Raw genomic sequence first — 27,134 nt, 5'->3', positions numbered from 1 at the left:
AACAAGTGAGTTTGGGATGATATTTTTTAAAATATCATTAGGCTGATCCAATGGTTTCACAGATCAATTCCTCTTTATAATAGTCACTTATATTGGGAACATGTGAGAGGGAAGTTACTATACTTCCCTATGCCTGACATTATCATCTATAAGAGAACAGTATTACTTAACCTGTATTTTGAGGTTAAGGCAGAATCTATGAAATCACTGCTGAACTTAGGAATGACTCTTTAAAAGCACCCTGACTTCTACTAATGCAACCATGAAAGCAATTTCTCAATAATCCAGCGGCAACTTCCACAGCATGAACAAAAGATGACCTCAAGCCCTCATTTTCATTGTTAAGCTCAAGCTTTAAAATATCTTAATTTCAAATTTCAGGGTGTCTGCTTTGAAGTGCACCATCATATCTGAGAGCATTTGTTTTAAGAAGGAGAAGGCAAGGTCACCCTCTGAGCTGCTGGCAGACTTTCCTAGGAGACCAGCCTCCTGACTCCCAGCTGCTTCCTGTAGCCCTACACCTCGTTACAGACAAACCCTGCTACTTGAAACACACGACAAATCACTACCATTTATCAAGTGTTTACAACATTGCTGGGTACTTTGTAGAATTATAGATATTTATCTCAATCCTCACAGCAACCCTAAAAGGTAGGATTTATTGATTTCTCCATTTTCCCATGTGAAGAAATAGGAGGCCCAGAGATATTAAATAACTCTCCTAAGATCACACAGGGACTGTGGTGCTCAAAATATAAACCCAAGGCTATCTGACCTGACCCCAAATTCTATGCTCTTAACCTCTTATAACACACTCCCTGGATCTTCTCGTTTTCAAGTATTGCTATGTCATTCGATTTAAACAAATTTCATTTATGTAGCTGGTAAGAAAGAAGTATTTGATTCTCCCTCTGCTTTCAAAGAATTTATAATTTAGACAGGGAGGTGAACTACACCCAAGGATCTGGAAACTAACAGAAAACAGACTGAATATAATAGAGTCGCAAGCTAAGAACCATCTAAGTCCATTCTATTATTCAGCCAGCATTTGTTGAACTGTTATTACATGCTACACTGCCTTGTATACACGCTACCACTATACATTCCAATTATGTCAAATTATCTGTGATTCCTGGACACACCAGGAGGTTTCCTGCCTCTGTGCTTTTGTATGTGTGGTTCCCCTGCTTGTAATGTCCTAACCTCCAATGTCCTTTTCACAAACTCCCACTTGTTCTTTAAAGCACTAAGTGTTATTTTCTCTGGTCCTTCTACAGTCTGTTCTCCACACAGCAGCCAGGATGATCTTTTAAAAAGATAACTTACATCGACACGTGAATGGATAAAGAAGATGTGGCAAATATATACAATGGAATATTACACAGCCCTAAAAAGGAACGAGATTGAGTTACTTGTAGTGGATGGACCTAGAGTCTGTCATACAGAGTGAAGTAAGTCAGAAAGAGAAAAATAAATACCATATGCTAACACATATATATGGAATCTAAAAAATATAAATGGTTCTGAGGAACCTAGGGGCAGGACAGGAATAAAGACGCAGATGTAGAAAATGGACTTGAGGATACTGGGAGGGGGAAGGGTAAGCTGGGACGAAGTGAGAGAGTGGCATGGACATATATACACTACCAAGTGTAAAATAGATAGCTAGTGGGAAGCAGCCACATAGCACAGGGAGATCAGCTTGGTGCTTTGTGACCACCTAGAGGGGAGGGATAGGGAGGGAGGGAGGGAGACGCAAGAGGGAGTGGATGTGGGGATGTATGTATACGTATGGCTGATTCACTTTCTTATAAAGCAGAAACTAACACACCATTGTAAAGCAATTATACTCCAATAAAGATGTTTAAAAAATTTTTTTTAAAAGATAACAGACCTTGTCACAATCCTGCTTGCGATTCTTAATTAAAAACAACAACAGGGCTTCCCTGGTGGCGCAGTGGTTGAGAGTCCGCCTGCCGATGCAGGGGACACAGGTTCGTGCCCCGGTCCAGGAGGATCCCACATGCCACGGAGCGGCTGGGCCCGTGAGCCATGGCCGCTGAGCCTGCGCGTCCAGAGCCTGTGCTCCGCAACAGGAGAGGCCACAACGGTGAGAGGCCCGTGTACCAAAAACAACAACAACAACAACAACAAAACCATCAAACGCTTCACCTTTACGATCTCATTCTTAGTACCCTCTCCAAACCCCTGTCCTGCCACCCTCTCCCTCCCTCATTACACTCTAAGCACACTGGCCTCCTTTCTGTTTTGCAAGGACACTATCCTCTCTCCTACCTCAAGGACTTTGCAAATACTGTTCCTGCTTCCTGGAATGCTCCTGTATGGCCAGCTGCCTCTCAACCACGAGGTCTCACCTTAGATGTGTGGACGAAGAAAGTCACCTGCTGTATCAGTAAAAAAAATGATGTTGCGGCCATCAGGCCACTGCACCCCGCCCCACCCCCACCCACTTCCTGACTGTGGACCCTGAGGGGATTAAAGGTGGAGAAAACAGGATTTGGGCCTTAGGTAAGTTAAGGTGCATATCAAAGGAAAAAGTTCAATGAACCCAGGCTCTTGCACCTTCCCATACAGAAAAGCGCTAAATTCATTCACTTGAGATTTTTGTTTTTCCTTTAATTAGTAGAAATATTTTGATGTTCAACTACCTGATGTTTGCAAAACTCTTCTATACCCTGGCTCTTCCCTTACCTCTTTGGAACAGTCTCTCAGAGCTATCTGAGAGGCTGTCAGCCCGGCTTCAGTCCTCAACAAGTCCGCCAAATAAAACACAATTCTCAGCTTTTAGGTTGTGCATTTTTTTTCAGTCGACAGACATCACCTTCAAGAAAGTCCTTCTCCTGCTACCTTTTCCCGAGAGCCCTCTTCCCCACCTGTTTCCATCTACCATAATTCTTTGCTTTATGCCATTCTTAATAGTTGTCATAAATCTTTAAATTATTTCATTACTTTTATTAGTTTAATTGTCTCTTTTACTCTGGGGTCTTATACTGTATCACTCACTGCTGGGTCCCCAGTGACTAACACTACAGGCTCCAGTGATCTGGGTGCTCCTCTGATGCTCACAGAAATACTGAAAACTACTACATGGACAGGTAGATGGTGTCATATCATTAATTTTTTCATTGAGCTCCTCTGTGCCAGGCACTGTTCTAGAATATAAAGGCAAATGAGAGACAAGGTCCTTGAACTCAAGACTCTCATGGTCTCAAATAACACAGAAAATAAATAACTAGGATAAATATTATCATTGGAAGCATTAATAAATACTAACAGAAGAATAAAGCAGCCTTATATATGGAATAGATAGTATCTTGGGAGAGGAAACATGAGCTATAGTCAGGGAGGCTGACATTTCAGCATTTATCATTACCTTACGTTATACCATCATTTGCATATTTATTTTTCTTCCCAGCCGAAATGTATGCGTCATGAGGGCAGAGAGTCTTTTGTTTTCTGTTGGATTACCAGCATCTAAATGATGTCTGGCACATACTCGAGGTGCAAAAAAGATTAATTGAATGAATGAACGATCGAACAAATCCTGCATGATGAGGAGGAGTCATCAGGTGAAGATCTGGGAAGAGGCCACTCTATACAAAGGAAAAAGCAAGTATTTCTGCCCGGGAAGAACATGCTTGTTGTATCTGCAGAGAAGCCAAAAGGCCAGTGGGCTGAACACAGTGAACAAGGGAAAGAGGAGGTTAGGAGAGGAGTAAAGGGCAGCCAGAATGACGGGACCTTCTCGGCCCTTGTAAAGAGACTGGGATTTTAAAACTTTATTCTAAATGTAAAATGGAGGTGAAGTTCTCAATGATTAGTCTGATTAAATAAATATCAATAGTTAATTCAGAGTGTAATGGGTCCGCAGAAGAGAGGGAAGAGAGGAGAGAGGGCTAAAATAATAAGGACAAGCTTGTTGGTGGAGTGTCACTTGCTGGATGTTAGACTAAAAAGGAGAAGAGAAGAGAGAGGATTTCATGTAAATCCACATCTTCATACGGGAGGAACCCTTACGTGATACACAAGGGCAAATGAAGAGGTCAGATCATCCTCCTTATTCGGCTTTGTTTAAATTAGAAGGATGTGATATCGCATGTACAATCAATGCAAAATATACAGATAGAGTCTTGGAATGTTTAGTCATATCAAAGTCCATAGAGGGTAATTCATTCTATCTGTCCATCCTTCTCCCCATCAGTCTGTTTATCTGTCACTCCATTGGTCCATCACCTACTTAGTTATACATCATTATTACTTGCATGTCTACTTCCTGGGGAAACAAAGGTGAAAAAGACATGATCCATTGCCTCACTGAGTTTACAGTCTAACAGAAATGTCCCCAAATCCCTCATGTTGAAAAACTTTTGACACAGGACACTGTGGTTGAAAATATTTATAAACACACAGTTCTGAGTTCACAACCTGGATAAGCTCTGTATTATCTTATACTTTAGGTCAAGTCATGAAATGTCTCTGAGCTCGTGGTTTCTCCTCTACAAGATGGGAATATTAGTTTTGGCCTCTTAAAATGGTTATGGGGTTCAAATGAGTCTAACAGATATACATAAAGGGCTGAGCAATGCCCAGGACGTGCCCAGTAACCAAAGATTAGTTTTCACTCAAGTTTTCTGAATATACCTATGTACAAAAAAAAGGCTCCAAGTCTACAACTCGTGATTGTCTGATTTCTTCCTAAATCATGACCTTTTCCTTATCAACTGAATGCTACCAAAGAGAGAAGGCACTGCTTGACTCTAAACACTTTCCACTGTAGCCAGCCTCCCTCACACAGATCTTTCTGCAAAGAGAAAATGAAATCCTAAGGCCACAAGTCTGGTTTTTTATATATAATTTTATTTCCATTTTATTCACAACCTCATTTTTAATTAGAAAGAACTGGACAATAGGCAATGAGGACAGCGTGAGGGGTGAATCCACAGCTATGCCACACATGAGATGCTGTAAATATTTGTCAATTACCAAACAAAAAACAAGGAGGCCAGGAGTCTCTTAAACCTTGCCCTCTTTTGTCACAGGTAAGAGTCCCATGCGAATCCACAGTAAGACACCTGGGAGGCTGTGCTCTGGAGTCGGGCTGACCAGGTCAGACCCCGGCACTGCTGATCCAGTTGCATCTTCCTGGATTACTTAACCTGACTCTATGGTTAGAGAGTCCACTAACCACTTACTTCATGGGGTGGTTGCAGTTGGGAGTTTTAAAATGAAAGTGGGACATAAACATAGGGCACAAGGCTTTGTCTATAAAAAGTGCTCAATAAGTAGAACCTTTAGGTGATTTTTTTTAAAAGGAGGAAAACTTAAAAACATGAAAGAAGAGAGAGAGCCTAAATAAATCCACTGTTCCCACCACCCTTGCCCTTGTGAAAGGCAGAGCGAACAGTGGCCTTGGTATGTCCCTAAAGTCCAATTAAAAAGGGATAATAAGAAGTTATTGAAGTGGGTTGAGCTGAAGCCACCTGAGTGTTCTGGATCTAAAAATTAATAAAGGCACAGGCTTAAAAAAAAAAAAAAATCCTTCTCTTTATTTTTGCCCCAAAGTGACTCAGTTTAACACACTGGGATCTTGGGGCCAATTTTCACATTCCAGATAGCATTATGAGGAGCCTACTTTGCTGTTGGTCATTGGGAGCAGATCTATACTAGTATTAACTACATAAAATGCAGCCATTCATGAAACAGCACTGTAGTTACAAACGATTTAAAAACTAGCCTTCAGAAGTTCTAGTGTTACATGCATACAGTACAAAGACATGCTTGTTTTGTTAAATAGAAACCAATCCCCAATAGCTTTTAGGAAAGTACCATCTTGTGCTGAGCACTGGTGATGTGCCAAGCACATTGTTAAATATCAACAGGGATGGAAACAACACATCACCTACAGGTTCTAGATTCCTCTCTTTCCCTCCCATCTCACTCCCCACAGCTGATCCAGCAATTGCTGGCTTTCCTTTAAAACATAACTTGAATCCGTTCATTTCTTTATCTCCATTTCTACCCCCTTGTCTGTGTCAAGTTATTTAACCTCTCTGTGACTCAGTTTTCTCATCTATAAAATATATAATAGCTTCATCTACTTCTTAAAGATTGTCACAAATGGAATCATTTATATACTTAGAACAGACACCATATCAGTGCTGATTGCTGTTTTTAATGTTATTGCCATTGTTTCATTGTCACAATGGCTTCCTAGGCTGTCTGCCTATTTCCACCTGCTTCTCCACTAAATTAGTATTTAGACAGCATCCAGATTGATCTTTACAAAATAAAGTCAGCTCATGTCACTGCCTGGCTTAAAAACTCTCCTCTGGCTTCCCCATGCATTTAGAGCAAAATCCAAACTCATTCCACGGTTCCCAAGAACCACCACCGCCATTCCCCTAGAGCGCTGTGTTTTAGCTGTGCTCCCTGCCGTTCCGGTTCTTGAAATGTGTAGAGGGCGGTTCTTGAGAATTCGCCCCAGCTGTTCCCTCTCCTGGAACATCTTCTAGACCTTCCATAACTGGGTCCTCATCATTCAGGTCTCAGCCCAAATGTCACCACCTCAGAGAGGTTTTTCTTGATCATCCTACACCTCCTTTATTTCACTCCCAACCCCCTGTTATTATCCTAATATGCTTTAAATTTTTTTCTTTATAGAAGCAGACTCACAGAGATAGAAAACAAACTAGTGGTTACCATTTGGGGGGAGCAATATATGGGTGGGGAAGTGGGAGTTACAAACTATCGGGTGTAAGATAAGCTACAAGAATGTGTTGTACAAAAAAGGGAATATAGTCAATATTTTGTAATAACTGTAAGTGGAGTGTAACCTTTAAAACTTGTATAAAAATTTTTTTTCTTTATAGCACTTACCACTATTCAAATAAGGACTACAGCTTCATCTTATTTGGCCACGATGTCATTTCTCTGTTATCATCATTATTTTACTTGAATGCTTTAGTAAAGGCATTTATTCCCCAGGTTCTATTCTTCCCGGTTGTCTAATACAGGTCCTAGACATAGTCACATAATCTGCTCAGCCCTAGAAGATGCTTGTGTTTCCCACTCTGCATGGGGAAGAAATATCTAAAACCAAACACAAAAGTATGTCCCAAAGTATTAGGTTGAAGGAGGCCATCCAGAAGATTGAAAATAGGCTTATATTATCTTTTAAAGATGATCATCAAAATGAAAATACAAAATTAAAAGTCCAGAAGAGAATATGGTGGAATCCTGAGATCCATGACAGACCCTCACACGAGAAACAGTGTACTGTCTGAATCTTTTCTACTCCTGAAATAAATAGCCTCTCCCTGCCTTAGTGTCTAAGTCAGAGATTCCCTGACTCAGGACTACCCTCTGACTCTTCGTCATAGGAGAAAACCCATATTGATAGCTAATGAATAAAATATTAGCCAACTCTGCTAAGTACTGACATAGACCCAGGGCTGCTTACTGCCCTGGGACTACCCTGCTTTGCTCACAAACACAAATAGGAGCTGCTTATTCAAGAGGCGTGTCAACCAGCTTGGTTTGCACGAAAGAGTGATGACAAAGGATAAACTCCATAGAGTCAATCCATTAATGCAATATTAATATTCCAGAGATAAGAAGAAATGGAGAGGCCAAGAGTTGAAGAAACTAAGACTCATTGATCATCTTCTGTGTACTCCATGCTTTATATAATTTATCTCATTTAGTCTTTGTGACCATCAATGAAGTAAATATTACTATGTTCACTTTACAGACACACATGTCAAAACTCTGAGCTGTTGAATGACTTGTGTAAAATAGAGTGGTTGAACCCACGCTAATCTGACTCCAGACCTGTACTTGCTCCTTTACACAATGCTGTTTATATTTAATACACAATATAGAGAGGCTCAGAAGTAAAAATGGCTATTCTAAATGCACTGAGTTCCTAACAAGAGGATTACAAAATATATCCACAGAAATACAGTGAAAACACAAAGACTCCCGTTTTATGAGTAATGGTTGAAAACAATGACCGTTTGAGATTAGAGAAGAAAGTAGTCCTTAGATGTTTTAAAAACTGTCATGTAAAGAAGGAGTAAAGACAACATCCATAATACCAATGAATAGATCTTGGAGGGATGGTTGGGAATCTAGAGTAAGGAAGTCATTTCTTTTTCCAGCCCAACTTGAAGGACTTTTGAATAAACAAATGAACAAATGTGTGTGTGGGTACATGTAAGATATTTTATACACTGCTGTATTCTCAATGTATATAAGAGGGCTTGGCATATAGTAGATGCTCAATAAATATATGTTCAGTGGATAAAATCTGGCCCAACAAAGAAAAACACTGGACTCTCCAGGCAATGAGCTCCCCATCAAAGGATTTTTGAAGAGACTAAGGTTCTGAGCATGAATTCTTGCCTTTGGTGGGAGGTTGTATAACAGCCAAGTAAATGGTATTGAGCACTCTCTAGATGCTAGGTAATGTGCTAAACACTTTACAATCATTACTTCATTTAACCAACACCACAATTGCATGAGTTAGGATCTATCAATATCCCATTTTACATAAGTAGAAACTGAGGTTTGCAGAGGTTAAGGCATTTGTCCAGCATGACATAGGTGTTAAATGGTAAGGCTTAGATGAAAAGCCCAGATTTTTGTTAACATTATGCTGTAATGGCCTGGCTGCATTAGATAATTGCCATGTCTCCTTCCAGTAATAAGATCTGACATATTCTATTTCTAATCTAATATCTTTATTGAAAATTAATACCATGAACATGGAAGATGTTCTTCCCAAACAAGCGCCAGTTTCCACAGAAGTTGTATCTAAGGCTGCCTAGCATCATGGCATTTACTTGTTCAAGCTAATTTCTTATCATTGACAAGATAAAATTCAAAATCCTTAGCATGGCACTTAATGTATTTCAGGATCTAATGTCATCTCTTACTTTTCCACATCAGCATACTTCTTTTGTCTGTTTATATCCTCTTTTTTATTACTACCACCTTGCTTTCAATCATGTTCTAGCTCTATACTGACCATCCATTGCTCTGTCCTTTAGTCCATCCATCTGTCCATCCATCCATCCATCTACCAACTACCAGTCAAGAATGTGGTTATTTCTGGGGACAAAACCCTGCCCTCACCTATCTTACAGTCACACAAAAGGGAACAAATAAGTAAGCCTACCTAATCCTGACCTATCACACAGGATACATCTCAAGGTGTTTTTCCTTCTATGAAGCCACGCCTAAGTATTCTGGTGCCTCTTCATCTCTTGTCTTTCACTCTTATAGCAATATGGCCCATATCATAACCGAAGTAGAGTGAGTCTCATTTTAGATGAGGCTAGGTTCTAAAGTCAGTGTGAAAGGACAGAATAGTGAACCTGTCCTTGTAAATCCCTTAGGAAGAAGGTGTCACGTTAGAGGCTGACTACAGTTTCCCAATACTTGCCTATCACAGCAAGTTTGCCCCCCATGTTGAAATGGATGATTAAAGTGCCAGAGAAGGAGTCAGCTTAGTTTAGAGCCAAGCTGTAGGGAAAATGCATATCTAGCTGAACACTAGCTTATGAGTGTGCTGAATCACACTCATAATCATACTGAGGTGCTCACAGTATTTGAGGCAAGAGGGAATTAAGACTGACTCAGAGCACAGCAGAATTACATTGTCCCCTCAAACTGTGATACTGAGGCCCATGTTCATTGAGTAAATAGTGCAAATCATCTCCCAAGCCTTCTAAATTTTCTTCCCTCTTTCATATAAATGCACATAGAAGGCGGTTCCACTGACCTACCTCATGCCATCCTTGAACTCTTTCAAACAGACAACTTGAACCAGGAGTTCCTAGAGCACATGAATCTTTTCTAGCATCATTCAGTCTGTTCCTTGTTGAACAAGAGCATCGTATCAAGTCCTTAGTGTACAAATCCTCCATGATTTGGTTCCTGTCTCCCTCCCATTTCTTTCCATTCCTTACTATACTTTCTATACTCTAACTCAAGTAGTTCTAGTTTCCAAAAGAAGACTTGTTACTCCACACTTCCTGCCTCTGCCTACAGTGTACCTTCCCACGTTTTCCAACAGATGTTTATCCTCAATACTTATTACAAATGGTTCCTCTTCACTGTTAGGTTGATTGAGTTAATGCCCCTATTCTTCACCCCTTCATGGATCCCTGCCCACTGCCATGTAAAGCTTCAATGCCCTTCCACTCTGACTCAGTATCAGCAAAACTGTCTAGATAGTCTTCAACATGTGAGCCACACCAGCTGAGCCCAGCCCAGATCAGCCGAACCCACAGTCACTTTGTATACTGTTGATGTTCTGTTGGTATTATGCAGTATTACTGTAGCAATAGACAACTCATATGTTTTCTATAAAGACTTGCCTGACCCTCCCAAGGAAAAATGATCCCTCTGCATTTTTGCAACCTCTGAAACTTATACCTTTCTCTATTACAAAATGTAACACATTCTACTATTATAAACATTTAATGAATGAATAAGTAGTATGATTATTTATTTTTATGTTTAGTTCTCCTTCTAAGACTGACCTTCTAGAGAACAGGAGCATCTTTGTGAAGGAGTTTGTATAGTCAAAATAGTTTGGGCATACCAGTTAGTACAGCCACTATGGAAAACAGTATGGTACTTCCTTGAAAACTTAAAAATTGAACTGCCATATGATCCAGAAATCCTATACCTTGGTATACACCTGAAGGAAACAAAAATAGGATCTCAAAGAAATACCTGCGCTCCCACGTTCATTGCGGTATTAGTCACAATAGCCAAGATATGGATGGACGCCTAAGTGTCCACAGATGAATGGGTAGAGAAGATATGAGATATATACATATATATATATATATATAATCCATATATTATATATATAAATGTGTAAATGTGATAGATAATGTTATAGATATATGAATGTAATATTATAAATGTGAGATATATATATATGCACACATTTATATATGGAATATTATTCAACCTTGAAAAAGAAGGCCATCTTGCCATCTGCAAAGACATGGATGAACCCTGAAGGCATTATGCTAAGTAAGATAAGTCAGACAGAGAAAGACAAATACTGCATGATATCACTTATATGTGGAATCTTAAAAAAAACAACAGAACTTGTAAAAGCAGAAAATAGAATGGTGGTTACCAAGGGCTGGGGGATGGAGAAATTGGAGATGTTGTTGAAGAGTACAAACTTGCAACCTGTAGATAAATAAGTTCTGGAGATTCAATGCACGACATAGGGATTACAGTAAAAAATAATGCTATATTATAAACTCAAAGCTGCTGACAGACTAGATTTTTAACTATTTGCAGCACAAAAAAGAAATAATTATGCAAAGTGATAAAGGCGTTAGCTAATACTACCGTAGTAATAATATTGTAATATATAAGTGTCTTGAACCAATACACTGTGCACCTCAAACTTATACAGTGTTATATATCAATTATATCTCAGTTAAAAAGATAGTTTGGGCACACCTGGGTTGGAATCCTGCCTCTGCAAGTGACAAACTTTCTGAGGCCAACTCTCTTTAGCTGTAAAATGAGGACAGGGGCAGCAACTTCACGGCGTTCTTGAGAAGAGGAAGTGAGCACATCTGTATACAGTAGCCAGCTTGATGCATGACACATCAGAGGGCTCAACAGATAGTATGCGGCTGAGTGATTAATGGACTGACACTTCATGGCCAAAATCTTACAATGAGTGCACCAAAACCAGAAGGTCCTTTGTCCCATTACCGATTCCTAACATCACACTGGCTGCCCACAGCACTCCGTGGCCTCTAATCTGATTTATTACTACAGAGGCTGATGTTTCAATTTACTGAACCCAACTGTATCATAAGTAAAAGGACCTCAGATGACCATCTTTGCAACTTAATGCCAGCCTGGTTTTTAAATGCAGTTTATTTAATCTCTCATTTAATCTAAAGTTGCAGTTTGGTGCTTATAAATCTGCTCTTCCTGCAACTCTTCTGAGAAATACAGACACCTGGCGTGTGCTCATTGCCTGCTTTTGGGCAGGCTAAGCAGCCTCCTTGATGGGCTACGCTCCTACACAATTGAAAAACGGGTACTCACCTCTCTGGAGGCATGTCGCCTTCCTCCCCAGCTGCTGCAAGAGCAAGAGGCAGGGTGAAAAAGAGGGGTTTCAGTGGCAGCCTGTTTACGTGAATTGTTTGTGCAATGACCACACCCCGCCATCTCCTCCCCCGACCCAGAGACAAAATGTAGAAGGGCAGCTTACCTGTGCCCCAAGCCGCCCCTCCCCCTGGCACCCAGGGACCGTCGGTCCTGCATGCAGTGTTCACCTACACTTTATGGTGCTTATTTATGAGTGCAATCTCCTGTATTAGACTTTGACCCCCTGGAGCCCTGGAGGGGCTTACCTCCAGGTAAGCCCTGTGGGGTTTACCTCTTAATCCCTTGTTTCTATCACGGAGCCTGGCAAAGAGAGTATAGCTGCTCAGTGTGTGCTTGAGTGAATGATAACAGTGCCTTTATTGAGCATTTACTGGAGTGCCGAGCACTGTTCAAAGTCTCCCCAGGCCTCATCTCACTTCTCCTCACAATCATCGAGGGTTATTATCATCCCCATTTTATAGATAACGACAATGAGGCTCAGTGAGTACCATGCCCAGACTTACATAGCTAGCGAGGGGGGAGCTGGGATCGACAAAGCCCATTTTATTCCCGAAATCTTAGTCCTATGTTCTCTGTTCTCTGACAACCTTCTTTTTCAGAGAGATGGTTTGAGGCCTGAATTATTTAATGCTTATAAAAGTCATACTGAGCCTTCTTTGATATGGAGGTGGCCATATTATCAAAGTATACTTAGCAGAGCTCGATTTCTCGCTATAGGATTTTCTTTTAGGATAAAACTTCAGATGACTTACAGCAGTGGTTCTCGAAGTGTGGTCCCTGGACCAGCAACATCAGCATCTCGCCGTGAACTTGTTAAAAAGGTAAACTCTCAGGCCCCAAACCAAGACCAACTGAATCAGAACTCTGGGGTTGGGCCCAGTAAGCTGTGTTTTAACAAGTCCTCTAGCTAACTCTGATGCATGCTGAAGTTTGAGAATCACTGAGTTAAAGAAACTTCACCCAAAGTTTGCCCAAAGCAGTCTAATGAACAGACAACAAACTAAGAATAAATGAACGAAGAATTAGCTCTTTTAGTGTACCATCCACAGGCACTCATGGCCACTACGCATCACCCCAAAGTGTATGTTCACCTTGTGTTTCACTAGAGCAAATGTAAGCGAAGGTGTTTACAGTGTCAGCAGGATCAAGCTGCAGTGGGGGAAACGCGGGGTGAGAAGGTGTTTCCCTTTACATAGTAGAGGAAAACACACAAGAGCACAGGAGGATGGCTGCCAAGGATGCAGGTCCTGGAAATGACTAATGGGGGCAGGGGTAGGGGCCCTTCAATTCATTCCTGAAGGCAGATCACAGAGGCCCAAGGAACTCCCAGCAGGATCCCAGGTCAAGTTCACACTGACTTTCCTCTCTTCACTCCCTCCCCCTCCCCTACGGCACTTGGTTGTGTTGACAACATGGGCTTTGTAGGAAAACAAAGACTCCCTGCCTCCCTCCTCAGCTACTTTTTGTTTTCTTCCTCTTGGACAGATTCCCAGTGATCAAATGCAGTGCTCTCAGGGGAAGCAGGCTGGCCCAGCAGCGATAAGGGGCCAATTCCCACAGATGTGTCATTTCACAGGCGAGCTGCCACAGCCTCTACGTGAGAATAAGCAGTGATGGATGTCGAGCCCCACAGAAAAGCAGTCCGGCACTGTCCCCTGGGAGACGATGCTGCAGAGCGGGAGGTGACGGGGTTCCAGCCACGGGAGCCGTGACTTCTGTTGGCTGGCTGTGCACGGGGCCCTGCGCATTTCCTTACCTTCCCTGTGGGTCTTGGGAAGGGCAGCTGCCTGCGTCTGGAAGGCCTGGAGGTTCACGACCGGGGGCCTCGGTGGCTTTGCGGGAGGAGGACCCAGGGACTTGACGGAAGGCAGTGGCTTGGTGTTGGGAAGTTGTGGATGACTGACATCTGGCTGGTCCTCTGAGCATAAACAGTCCAAAATGTAGGTTAATATTTCCATTTCATGGCTGGCCTCAGCCGCACTCCCCTACCATCTATTCTCCGCCCAGCAGACAGAGTGTCCTGATCAAAATGCAAACCTGACCTTTTTTTGTTTTTGTTTTTTGTTTTTTAAATTTTTATTGAAGGGACATCCCTGGTGGTCCAGTGGTGAAGAGTCTGCCTTACAATGCAGGGGACGCAGGTTCAATCCCTGGTCGGGGAACTAAGATCCCACACGCTGCATGGCAGCTAGGCCCACGCGTCACAACTACTGAGCTTGCGCGCCCCAATGAGACAGCCAGCGTGCTGCCAACTACAGAGCCCACGCGCCACAACTAGAGAGAGAAAAACCCTGCACACCACGACTAGACAGAAGCCCACATACCGCAACGAGGGAGAAGCCCTCACGCTGCAACGAAGACCTGATACAGCCCCCAAAATAAAGAAAATAAATAAATAATTTTTCTTGAAATATAGTTGATTTACAATCGATGTTGTGTTAGTTTCAAGTGTACAGCAAAGTGAATCAGTTATACATACACATATAGTGACTCTTTTTTTTTTTTTTTTTTTAGATAGGGTTCCCTGTTCAAACCTGATCTTGCCACCATCCAGCTGCCCAGAGGATGAAGCCCAGTTTCCTCAGCTGCCGTCCACTCACTCCATACTCTGGCATTTAAACACCATACAGCCTCAATCTACATTTCTTTTCTTATCACACTTTACCACCCTCCTTCCCCAACCTAAAGCCCTAACATCTTTCACTCACAACCACTGGCTTCTCCGTTTTCCAGATTTGATTTTTTTATCGTTTCTATTTTTTTAATTTACTTTTTAAATTGAAGTACAGTTGATTTACAAAGTTGTGGTTGTACAGCAAAATGAGCCATATATATATATATATATATATATATATATATATCTGGAACAGCATTCCAGATTTAACTTTAAAAGCCTTAAATAGCTCTCAATATCCAAGATTTTGTTCATGCCATTCCTCCTGGTTCTGGAATGCTGTTCCCTCACTTCTCCCTTGGCGAACTCTGACTCATTCTTTAAGGCCCTGCTCCAATGACACCTCCTCTAGGAGGTCTTTCTTGATTTCTACCAGAAAACAAACTCAGAATCAACCACTCTTTGTTCTGTATCCCCTAGCACATTGTTACCACTTCTCCATCGGTGTGGTGGCATATTAAAAGAGCTGGTCTATCTTCCCACTGAATGTAGGCTCCTCGAGGGCAGGGACTAGGCCCCAGTGACCTCCCCCCAGCACCAAGCACAGGGCCTGCATCAGGGGAAATGGACAATGATTATTCCCTGAAAGGATTCTTCAAGCACTGATGATGGGCAACTAACACGGGAGCCATGAAGAGGAGTAACAATTCGTCAATGATTTCCGGGGCTCAATGCCTAGAACAGGCTTCAAGGCTGGCTTTGTGGTACCTGGGCACCTGTGGATTTTGTGTCCTAGAATTTTCCAGGACAGTCCCAATTTCACGTATTTTGTCTTTCTGCACTGATAAGCCAACCAACAGAAATTTCAACATTATATATAAACATTGTATCTGCCTCTTACACTGAAAATAGCCCCAAATCTTATATTATTCAAGATTCTTTAATATTCTCAATATTATTCAAGAATAATATTATTCTTATATTATTCATTATTCACACCTTGATTTTTTGGTTTACATAATACAGTGGTTGACTACATGGCAAAACTAGAGAAGTTGGCTAGTGTTTCACAAGTACCTCGGTTGCAACCTCCTCAAAGCCCTGCTATCTTTTGCAGGCGGGAGCAGGGCTTCCTTCTAGCCCTACCAGCAGGGGTTACATAGTCAGGGCCAGAGCTGCATTCTTCTAAGGCTTGAACTATAAGCCGCAATGTCAGAGATTTTAGTCTTTATCAACTTAGGTAGAAGACAGTGAAAGTGAATGATCACTTACTAACTGAGCTCCTAAGTTTTACCAGGCACTGTGCTAAGCAGTTTACATAGGTTTTCTCACTTAATCCTCCCAACAGCTCCATCAGGTAGGTTATCTAGCCCTTTCTTTCCTCCCATCTCTCCTTCCTCCCATTCATCCTCTCTTCATTTCCATCCCTTCATCAATAACTATTTACTATATTCCAAGCATTGTTCTAGGGGCTGCGGCTAGAGTTAAGAGCAAGAACATATAGAGTTCTGCCCTCAGGAATTTTCATTCTAATAGGAGGAGGCTGATGATAAACATACAAACAAATAAACAGATAAGAAAACTACAGACGGGCGGTGGGAAGCAGGGGGACAAATTAGGAGTTTGGGATTCATATACACACACCACTATACATAAAATAGATAACCAACAAGGACCTACTGTATCGCACAGGGAACTCTACTCAATATTTTGTAATAACCTATAAGGGAAAAGAATCTAAAAAAGAATAGAAACACATATATATGTATAACGGAATCATTCTGCTGTACACCTGAAACTAATACAACATTGTAAATCAACTATACTTCAATTAAAAAAACCCAAAAAAGAAAATCATAGCAATCTATTAGTTCTATAAAGGAAATAATGATGATATGAAAGAATGTGAACTCTTGGTGGTGAGGTAGTGGTCTTTAGATGGAGATCTCTGGCTAGAGAAGGCTTATCTGGGAAAGTATCATGTGAACTTAGATCTAAAGGCAATTATGCAAAGATCAAAGAAAAGAGTTGTCTAGGAAGAGGGAACAGCAATTGCAAAGGTCCTGAGTCATAACAAAGTCTGTTCAAGGAACAGCAAGAAATCCAGGGTGCTATCTGTGGGCTAGTGAACCAGGGAAGAGAGCAGGAGGTAAGTCAGAGACATAAGCAGGGACCAAAAGAAGCAGAGCTATGAAGTCAGTAAGTAGTTTAGATGCTATTCTGAGTGCAAAGAGAAACCATATAAGATTATAAGCAGGAGATCCATCTATCCATTCATCCATGCATTCAATCATTCAAAAAATACTTTCTTGAGGACCCACTGAACTGGCCTTGTTCTTCTAGGTTCTGGGGATACAGTGGTAAAGAAGACAGTTTTTATCCTCATTTAACTTATATTTTACTCAGATAAACAAACAAATACATAATAATATACCAGATAGGGATAAGTGATACGAAGAAAACCAAAGCAATGTAGGAAGATAAAGAATGCTGGCGGTGGGGTGGCTATTTTAGATAGAGCGATCTACAAGGTCCACTCACAGCAGGTGACATTGAGCTGAGACGTTGATGAAGTGAGGGAGTGAGACATCAAAGTCCTAGGGGAAACATGTTCCAGAAGAGGGATCTGCAGGTGCAGAGGTCCTGGGGTAGAAATAGTTTGGTGTATCTAAGGAATAGCAAGAAGGCCAATGTGGTGAGAGAGGAGAGGGTAAGAGAGGTAGTCAAAGAGCAAATCATATGAGCCACTGTAATATGGCTGTGGTTGAAATGAGCTGGGGAGTGACATGATTGGATTTATGCTTTAGAGGATCACTGTGCCTGCAAGGAGGAAAGTACAATATAAGAGGGCAAGAGTGTGGAAGCAGGTCCAGGCAAGAGATGGTCCATGGTGGTGTAGACATGGGCAGAAGGCAGAAATGGGAGCAAGTAGAGGGATTCAGAACATAGTTTGATGATAGAACCAAGAGCTTGCTGATGGATTAGTCTCAAAGAATGAGGAGGAGACAGGAATAGAGCATGACTCCTAGATTTCTGGCCTGAGCAACCAAGACATGGTTGCACTATTTACCAAGACAAGGAAGATTGGTGATGGATCGATTGATAGGAGAGCAGACCAGGCTTTATGAAGTTAAGCAGATTGTCCAATTTCATGCATCTTGTAAGAAGTAGAGCTAAGATTCAAATCCAAGTTTGCCCCAACTGTGTCTCCATATAATTCCAGGAGATTAATCACTTTACCCAAACCTGAAATTATAACCTAGCAAATGGGCCTAGAATACCTGTGCTGGAGTTTGAAGCAAACATTGCCCAGCTCACGTATGTGACCATCCCAAGCCAGCAAGCTCTACATTAGAAACACAGTGCCCCTTCCCCCCAGGCCTGTGGGGATTCGATTTCTCACCTGGGGCCTGGCTGGTGAGCTCACCATCATAGACAGGGTGGCAGGTGCTCCCTGCCGGGCTCTTCTCAGGACTGGGGTTTGCTGGGCTCCTGCTGCTATGTTGAGAAAGTCGAACAGTGGGATCTTCAGAGGTGGCACACAATCTTCTTTGGGCCATCAAGCGCCTCTGGGAAGGAAGGGTCTGGCCTCCTTTTCTTTCCATCTTTTTCCTGGGCTCCTCTGGAGTAAGCCCCATGCTTTTCCGCTCTTCCAGATGGAAGGCCCTGCTTCCACAACTGGCAGGGATAAAGACTGATGACATCTTACTTTTCTGAGATAAAACCTCCCAGTTCCAGAGCTTCTTTCTGAAGCTGTTGTTCACCATTACTTTCTTCTTATTGGTTATCTCAGCATTTGACTGATTCACATCTAACAGCAGAGAAGCCTTCTGTGAATTTACTGAAGAACCAGAAGAACTCCCAGGAGGTTCCAGGGAATTAGAACATTTCTGAGTCTCGCTCTTCTGAGCCAACTTCACTTTCTGGGGTTTAAGAGTCTGGGAGTCACCACTGGCACAGTTGGGTAGGGGCTCATTGTGGTTGGAAGAGGGGTATTTCCCACTGGCCAAAGTCTTTGTGGACTGTCTGCTTCCAGTGTCACCCTTTTGAGAAACACCTTCTGGGAATTTAACAGGTCCTGGAAGAGATGGCGCATCAAGCTTTTGAAATTTGGCTCGAAGTTCCTTGAAGTTTCTTAACGCTTCCTAGAGCATAAAAGAAAACCGTAATGTCTTGTTATTCGAGGAAGAAAGCAGCATGATTAGCTGACTTCACTGTGCCTGCTAAGAGGCTGTAGGTGCTGATGTAATGCCATCGCTTATCTATTGAGTCATACCAGCCAGTAATGCTATTGTCTATGTGAGGCAGAGTGAAAACAATTGTGTGCTCTCTGAAACACTTCGGGTATGTTTAATTTCTTCACAACATACAAAGAACGCTTGTAAAAGAGACAGTACCAACAATTACTGATAAATCCCTTGATATAAACTTTGGGTGGCTCTCTGCTGCCTATGCAAATAAATCCCTTTGCATGACATTCAAGAACACTGGCAAAAGTTGTGGAATTATGATCTTAAAGATGGCAGGGTTATGATCTCCAGCCATAGGTCAACATAATCACACTTAAACCAAACAGGATAATTTACAGTTTTCCTGTAACTTTATACTCCCCACCACCCTGACTTCACTCACGTGTTCTTGCTTCCCCCAAATGCATCCCCCGTATACTTGTCAACTGATTTCTTCCAACAGTAATGCCCACCTTCTCCATCAACATTCCCCCTGTGGCTGACACGTAGAGCTAACTCCTCCCTGACTCCACATTGCTTCCACAGCTCCTCATAACTTGGCTGTTGAACTTAACACCATAGGGTGGAAAAAAGAGCAATCTTTGGAACTAGACAGGTCTGTGTTCAGATTCAGACTCTGCTCTTTTATCATCTAGAAAAATACTTTGGGAAACTTGGTATCATCAGTGCAGTCTCATCATAGAAATAACTTGCAAGTGGCAGAAGGATGAGGGGTGCCATATGTAAAGTGTCCATCACAGTGCCTGACACATAGTAAATAAAAGCTATTCATAAGAGACGAGATGATGCTCTTGTATTTTTGACTCCCCTCGGGAGACTGTGTTCCACTTTCTAAATTCAGCTCAAATTCAGTATACGAAAATGGGGGTAGTAATAGCAGCGCAACCCTTTGGGCAGAGGAAGGGACACACCTGGGATTATACGGTGAGTTGGTGGTCTACTACATAGGTAGGATTAGGCTTGACTCCTGCTCTGTGCTCTTCCCAGTTTCCCCCTTTCTCTCATGAGATTTAATTTACTTTTGTAAGTGCGTTTGTCATTTTCCGTCTTCAGAGGAGGTTGGAGGGGGAGGACATAGAGCGTGGGAGGACATCTAATAGAGCCATTTCCAAATTAAGAGCCACCATCTTCTCTTGATCATCTTAAAGGTCTTAATTTCATGTATACAGACAACCTCCATGCTAGTGACTTCTGATTTTGCCTGCTGAAGGAATGACTGTTGGGTGACGTTTTCTCACTGTGCTTACAGTTGACTCACACTATAGATTAGTTTACTCACACCGCCCTCTGAAGATTTAGGAAGGGAGAAAAGTTGAACAGGAAATATGAAGCAGGTGTCTGGGAGCTTGCGTGCATGCTCTTCCCTCTTTCCTCCTCTCTCTCTCTCTCTCTCTCTCTCTCTCTCTCTCTCTCTCTCTCTCTCTCACACTCTCACACACACACACACACACACACACACACACACACACACACACACACACACACACACATTTATAGCTTTCCTCACAAATTGCCCAGGGTTAATTTCTTACATTTCAACCAGCAGTCAAGTTGATTCCATTGACCTTCCTTTCCCCTGATGTAGTAGAAGCCAGCACTGGGCATGGAACTTCAAGATCTAAGTGTGAGGCTCAGCTTTGCCATTTTCTAGTCACATGTCTTGGACGTTCACTTTGCTTCTCTGAGCCTTATGTTCCTCACTATAAAATGGGACGACGCTACTAACAGTTCAGGGTTATTGCAAGGGTCACATGAGATGACAGATATACATACCTCAGTGGTTAATATTTTTTAAATTGTGGTAAAATACACCTAACTTTAAATGTACCACCATAGCCATTTTTAAGCGTACAGTATAGTAGTGTTAAGTACACTCACATTGTTGTGAATGTCCAGGACTCTTTCATCTTGCAAAACTGAAGCACTATATTCATTAAACAACAGCTACCCATTCCCCCTCCCTCCAGACCCTGGCAGCCATCATTCTACTTTCTGTATCTACGAACTTGACGACCCCAGGTACCTCATGTAAATGGAATCATAGGTACTTGTCTTGTTGTGACTGACTTATTTCACTTAGCATATTGTCCTTAAGGTTCACACACGCTATAGCATACTGCAACATTTTCTTCCTGTATAAGGTCCAATAATATTCTATTGCATGTATATAACACATTTTGTTTATCTATTCATTCATCAATGAACATTTGGGTTGCTTCTGCCTTTTAGTTACTGTGAATAATGCTGCTATGAACATAGGTGTCCAAATATGTCTTTGAAACCCTGCTTTCAATTCTTTTGATTATATGCCCAGAAATGTCGTGGCTGGATCGTATGGTAAAGCTATTTTTAATTTTTTGAGGAATCACCATACTGTTTTCCACAGTAGCTGCACCATTTTACATTCCTAATTGGCACATGAGTTCCAATTTTCCCACATCTTTGCAATACTTGTTATTTTGTTTGTTTTTTTTATAGTAACCATCCTAATAGGTGCAAGGTAAGCAGTGGTTAATATTTTTGAAGGAATACAATAATGATAATTTTTAGCTCTTCACTGTATGAAGCCACGTGAACTACAATGTTACTGTGATAGATTTTAGTCTCCATAGGAATGATTAGGAAAAACCCCAGCAGGAAACAGAATTAAGGATTGATAACCTTCAAACCAAGGTCCTGGGTAAAGATCGCTGGTTCAGGAGGAACTAAACCTGATTATACCTAGCTCATTCCTCTTTCAGCAAATGCTCATTAAGTATTTACTATATGGGCAAAACACTGTTTTACACAGTCACGGGCTCTGCTTTTATATATCACATTCTAATGTCAGGGAGAGACAAAAAAATAAGCAAATACACCTGAAAATATTAGAGATAAGTTCTATGTGGGGAATTAAATAGATGACTCGATAAAGAGTGACTGGGTGCCTACCACTGATTTTCAGAGGTACCGTAGGAAAGTCATTCCCTTCTTCTGAGTTCAATCATTTATCTACTCAAGGAATTGCCTGGGTGATCTCCAAGACCCCTTCTATCACTAACATTTGGATTTTATTTTTCTTGCTATGGGAAATAAAAGTTACACATACTATCATCTATCATACATCATCCATTGGTGGGAGGTCAGGGTTGAGGGTATGAAGCAAATTGAATGAGGACGGGTTGGGAGGTGGCCAAGGGGACATTCTGGTTAAAAGCATGCCCCACTTTTCTGGGCCCACAACTAGTCAGTCATCACATCCTGCTTATCTTAATTCTTAAAAGCCCATGAGCCTGCCCCTTCTTCATGCCATTGCCACTGCCTTTGAGTCTTCCTTACTTTTTGCTTAAAATGACTTCTTTCTGGCCTCCCTGCCTCCACTCTAGGCCCCTCTAATCTACCATTTACCCAGCTGTTAGACAAATCTGACTGAAAACATGAATCTGATCATGTACATCCCAGTTTAAAATCCTTCAATTTGGCATCTTCAACGCTTTCCAATATAACTTAAACTCTTGCTTACTACCTAAGGACTCCCAAATCCCAACTCTGTTAATTTTCTGACATCATACTGGCCCCCTGCCTGACATGCTTTCTTCCTTCTGACTTCACTGAATTACTTACATTTTCCCAAACTTATTTTGCTCTTTCATGTCTCTATACCTTTGAATATGTCATTTTCTCTGCCTGGAATGCCCACCTTTCACCCAATTTCTTGAATTAGCAAATTCCTACTTGTTCAAAATTCAACTTGTGACACCTCAAAATATTCATTGGTTTCCTATTATGTGCTAGACAATAGGGTTACAAAGATGAATAAGACATTTCCTGAACCCTGATATCAAAGCCAGACAAGGATGCCACAAGAAAAGAAAATTGCAGGTCAATACTGATGAACATAGATGCAAAAATCCTCAACAAAATATTAGCAAACCAATTTTAACAGTCCATTAAAAGTATCATGCACCGTGATCAAAGTGGGATTTATTCCAGAGGTGCAAGGATGGTCAAACATCGGCAAATCCATCAATGTGATACACCACATTAACAAAAGGAAGATAACAAAACATATTATCTCAATAGATGCAGGAAAAGCATTTGACAAAATTCATCATCTATTTATGATAAGAAAAAAACTCTCAACAAAGTTGGTATAGAGGTTACATGCCTTAACATAATAAAGGCCATATATGATAAGCCCACAGTTAACATCAAGCTGAATGATGAAAAACTAAAAGCTTTTCCTCTGAGATCAGGAATAAGATAAGGATGCTCACTCTCACCACTTTCACACAACATAGAACTAGAAGTCCTAGCCAGAGCAATTAGGCAAGAAAAAGAAATAAAAGGGATCCAAATTGGCAAGGAAGAAGTAAAACTATCACTATTTGCAGATGACATGATACTATATATACAAAACCCTAAAGACTTCACCAAAAACTGATGAAATAAAATTTATATTTTAAGGCAGGACAAGAAAAAAAAATCAAACATAAAATTCTCTCTGTGTGTTTGTTTGGGCTTTCTCCCTCCCTAATATGCAGTGTGCATCTGCATTACACATTAACCAAAGCTCCTCAAAGATGGGAGTGTCTGCTCAACCATAAAGATCATTTTTTCTTTCTTCTGACGCAAGCAGTGTAACTTCTTAAAAGAACAGTGTTCTTAGCCAGCTCTGTAGGGGGTCATGGTGACTTGCTGCTTACTTTGTACATGCTTACCTGGACTATGTATCCTTGGTGACCTTTCTGTAAAATATCAGTATGTCATTTTGATGTATGATCCTTTATCTCAAAAATGTATATGACTAAGCCTTTGACTTCTAAAAGGTGGAACAGTTTTCAGAGCTTTCTGAGAATCTGCTTTCTGGGTTATAATCTGCAGTTTGGCTCAAATAAAATTCACTTCTTTCTTCTTAACTTGATAGTAATTAAATTTTTGTCAACAGAACTAATAAACAAATTCAGTAAAGTTGCAGGATACAAAATCAATATACAAAATTTTGTCACATTTCTATGCACTAATAAGGAACTATCAGAAAGGGAAATTAAGAAACCATCCCCATTTCCAATTGCATCAAAAAGAATAAAATACCTAGAAATAAATTTAACCAAGGAGGTGAAAGACTTGTACACTGAAACTATAAGACATTAATGAGATGAGGAGTCAAGATGGAGGAATAGGAAGACGTGGAGTTTGCCTCTCCCCACAAGTACATCAAGAATACATTTTAAAATGGAACAATTCTCACAGAGCACCTGCTGAACACTAGCAGAGGACCTTGGACGCTAAAAGGACAAGAAAAATCCTTGCCAAACCAGGTAGGACAAAAGAAAGAAAAAGGAGAAAAGAGGAAACGGGATGGAACCTGCACCCCTGCAGGGGCAGCTGCAGGAGAGGAGAGGTTTCTGCACTCAGAGAAGCCCCCTAACAGGTGGGGAGATCAGCTGGGACAGAGAGGGAGCTTCAGAAGCTTGGAGGAGAGCACAGTAACCAGTCTGCGGCAGGTAGGACCGAGTAAGACCTACATGGATGGTCCATGCTGCAGCCCTGCACGGCCCAGCCTGAGTCATGTCTGCTGGCATGGAGTGGGGCTGGGTGCTGCAACATGGGGTTTGGAGAGCAGACTCAGGGAGAGGACAGCTGTTGGCTGGGAAGAGACAGCCTAAGGGGCAGGTGTAAGGAGCTCCACAACCGGGAATGTTTGTGGAAGAAGCCTGGGCCACCATAGTAGCCAGGCGCCATTGTTGAGTGGCACACAAGGAGCTGGGCTGCCATTGCAGCCCCCTTTCCCTTGTGCCAGCCCCTGCCTCCATGGGCACTAGGAGGGTCGCCCGCCTAAGCAGTCTTGCTCACCCTCCCACCAATGCCTCCTCCAGCTCTGCTGGCCCCCAGTGGGTTCGCGTGCCCCGCCTGTCTCTGTCTCCACCCCTGCCTGCCTGGGCAGGTGCATGTGCTCTGGGGCAGCCTGGGAAGCAGACACCAGTGGGAGGAACACATGCAGAGGTGGGGCTGAAACCACAGCTGAGCCCCAGGGGCCATGCAGCTAAGAAAGAAGAGCTGAATTCTCTCCTCACAGCTGCAGGAATCGTGGATTTACACTCCCGCTGCTGGCTTTGTAAACCCAGCACCTGCAGAACATCTGAATGGATGAGTGATCCCGCAGCTGAGATTGGTTCAGCTCTAGTAGGCACGTACATGCAGGGATGGGACCAGGCCAGAATCTGAGCTGTCTGCATAGCTCCCACAGGGGATCCAGGTACATGATTATTACAGTCTTGGGACCTGACTTTGGTGGATCCGTGTTGGTGGCCTGGTGAAAACAACTCCTTAGAGACACTAGGGCCAATTGCTGGCATACCCACAGTTAAGGTGGGGCTGAGAGCACTTCCAACAATAGTGTAATTTGTGAGCCAGCACAATGGGTGAAAAGTGACACAAAAGAGTACACTCACAGGTGAACAGCTCCAGAGAAGGAAAACTCAGTGGCTTTTCTCCCAGTGGGAGTGCTCCAATCCCACCTACCTCACACTGCAGATCAGAAACACAGCCCAGAAACAGATCTGGGGGCCTCTACTCCAGCAACCAGGGAGCAGACCCTGCCTCTGACAGGGCAGTAACAACCACAGAGCAGAGGGGAGGCCCTGCTGAATATCTGGTGCAGGCTCAGTTCACCACAACATCAGTCACACCACCTATCAAGGGGATAATGGCCAGCATACAGAGGAAAGAGGGGGCAGTCATCCATACTAAAAACAGCCCTTGCACCAGGGACGTTCTCACATAAAAATAGCCCTCCAAGACAGTCTGAGGGTCAGGCATCAGGAGGAAGAACCCCCAGTGCATTTGGCTTTGAAGGCCAGTGGGGCCTGAATGTAAGAGCTCCAGAGGGCTGGCAGAAACAGAGACTCCACTCTTGGAGGCTGCACACAAGACCTCACATGTGCTGGGACACAGCACAAAGCAATACTTACATAGGAACTGGGGTTAGACCTAACTAGGGGTCTGGGAGGGTCTCCTGGGGAGGCAGGGGTTGGCTGTAGTTCACTGTGTGGGCAAGGATACTGGTGGCAGAGGCCCCAGAGAATATTGTTCAGTGTGAGCTCTCCCAGAGGTCCCCAGTTGGGAACCAAGACCTGGCCCCACCCAAGAGCCTACAGTCTCCAAAGCTGGAACTCCTCGGGCCAAACAACCAGAAAGGTAGGAACACAGCCCCACCTATCAGCAGACAGGCTGCCTAAGTCATAATGAGCTCACAGTTATCTCAAAACATGCTCCTTGACACAGCCCTGCCCATCAGAGGGACAAGACCCAGCTCTACCCATCAGAGGGCAGGCACCAGTCCCTCCCACCAGGAAGCCTGCACAAGCTCCTAGACCAACCTCATCCACGACAGGGCAGACACCAAAAGAAAGGGGAACTACAATCCTGTAGCCTGTGGAATTGACACCACAAACACAGAAAGTTAGACAAAATGAGATGAAAAAGAAATATGCCGCAAACAAAGGAACATGATAAAAACTGACCAGAACAACTAAATGAAGAGGAGGTAGGCAATCTACCTAAAAAAGAATTCAGAGTAGTGATAGTAAAGATGATCCAAAAACTCAGGAAGAGAATGGAGGCACGGATCGAGAAGATACAAGAAATGTTTAACAAGGAGCTAGAAGATTTAAAGAACAAACAAACAGAGATGAATAATAAAATAACTGAAATGAAAAATATACTAGAAGGAATCAACAGCAGAATAACTGAAGCAGAAGAACAAATAAGTGAGCTGGAAGACAGAGTGGTGGAAATCACTGCCACAGAACAGAATAAAGAAAAAAGAAAGAAAAGAAATGAGGACAGTCTCAGAGACATCTGGGACAACATTAAATGCACCAACATTTATATTATAGGGATCCCAGAAGGAGAAGAGAAAGAGAAAGGGCCTGAGAAAATATATGAAGATATTATAGCTGATAACTTCCCTAATATGAGAAAGGAAACACTCACTCAAGTCCAGGAAGTGCAGAGAGTCCCATATAGCATAAACCCAAGGAGGAACTCGGCAAGACACGTATTAATCAAATTGACGAAAATTAAAGACAAAGAAAAAATATTAA

General features: G+C 42.2%; 1 protein-coding gene across 1 annotated transcript in view; it reads right to left on the bottom strand.

The window, feature by feature from the left end:
- The window catches only part of FYB2 (FYN binding protein 2), a 133,853-nt gene that overhangs the window by 68,702 nt on the left and 38,017 nt on the right, over nt 1–27,134 (bottom strand). The window contains exons 2-4 of the mRNA XM_033435411.2: nt 18,201–18,942; nt 13,940–14,101; nt 12,121–12,154 (exon numbers count right to left, since the gene is read on the bottom strand). Coding sequence (XP_033291302.1) covers nt 12,121–12,154; nt 13,940–14,101; nt 18,201–18,942 — 938 coding nt within the window. The remainder of the gene's footprint in view (nt 1–12,120; nt 12,155–13,939; nt 14,102–18,200; nt 18,943–27,134) is intronic.

This window comes from Orcinus orca, chromosome 1 (genome assembly GCF_937001465.1).
Source record: "Orcinus orca chromosome 1, mOrcOrc1.1, whole genome shotgun sequence".
Taxonomy (NCBI): Eukaryota; Metazoa; Chordata; class Mammalia; order Artiodactyla; family Delphinidae; genus Orcinus; species Orcinus orca.
The sequence above is the reverse complement of the archived record's forward strand: the minus strand, read 5'-3'. Positions and strand labels throughout refer to the sequence as shown.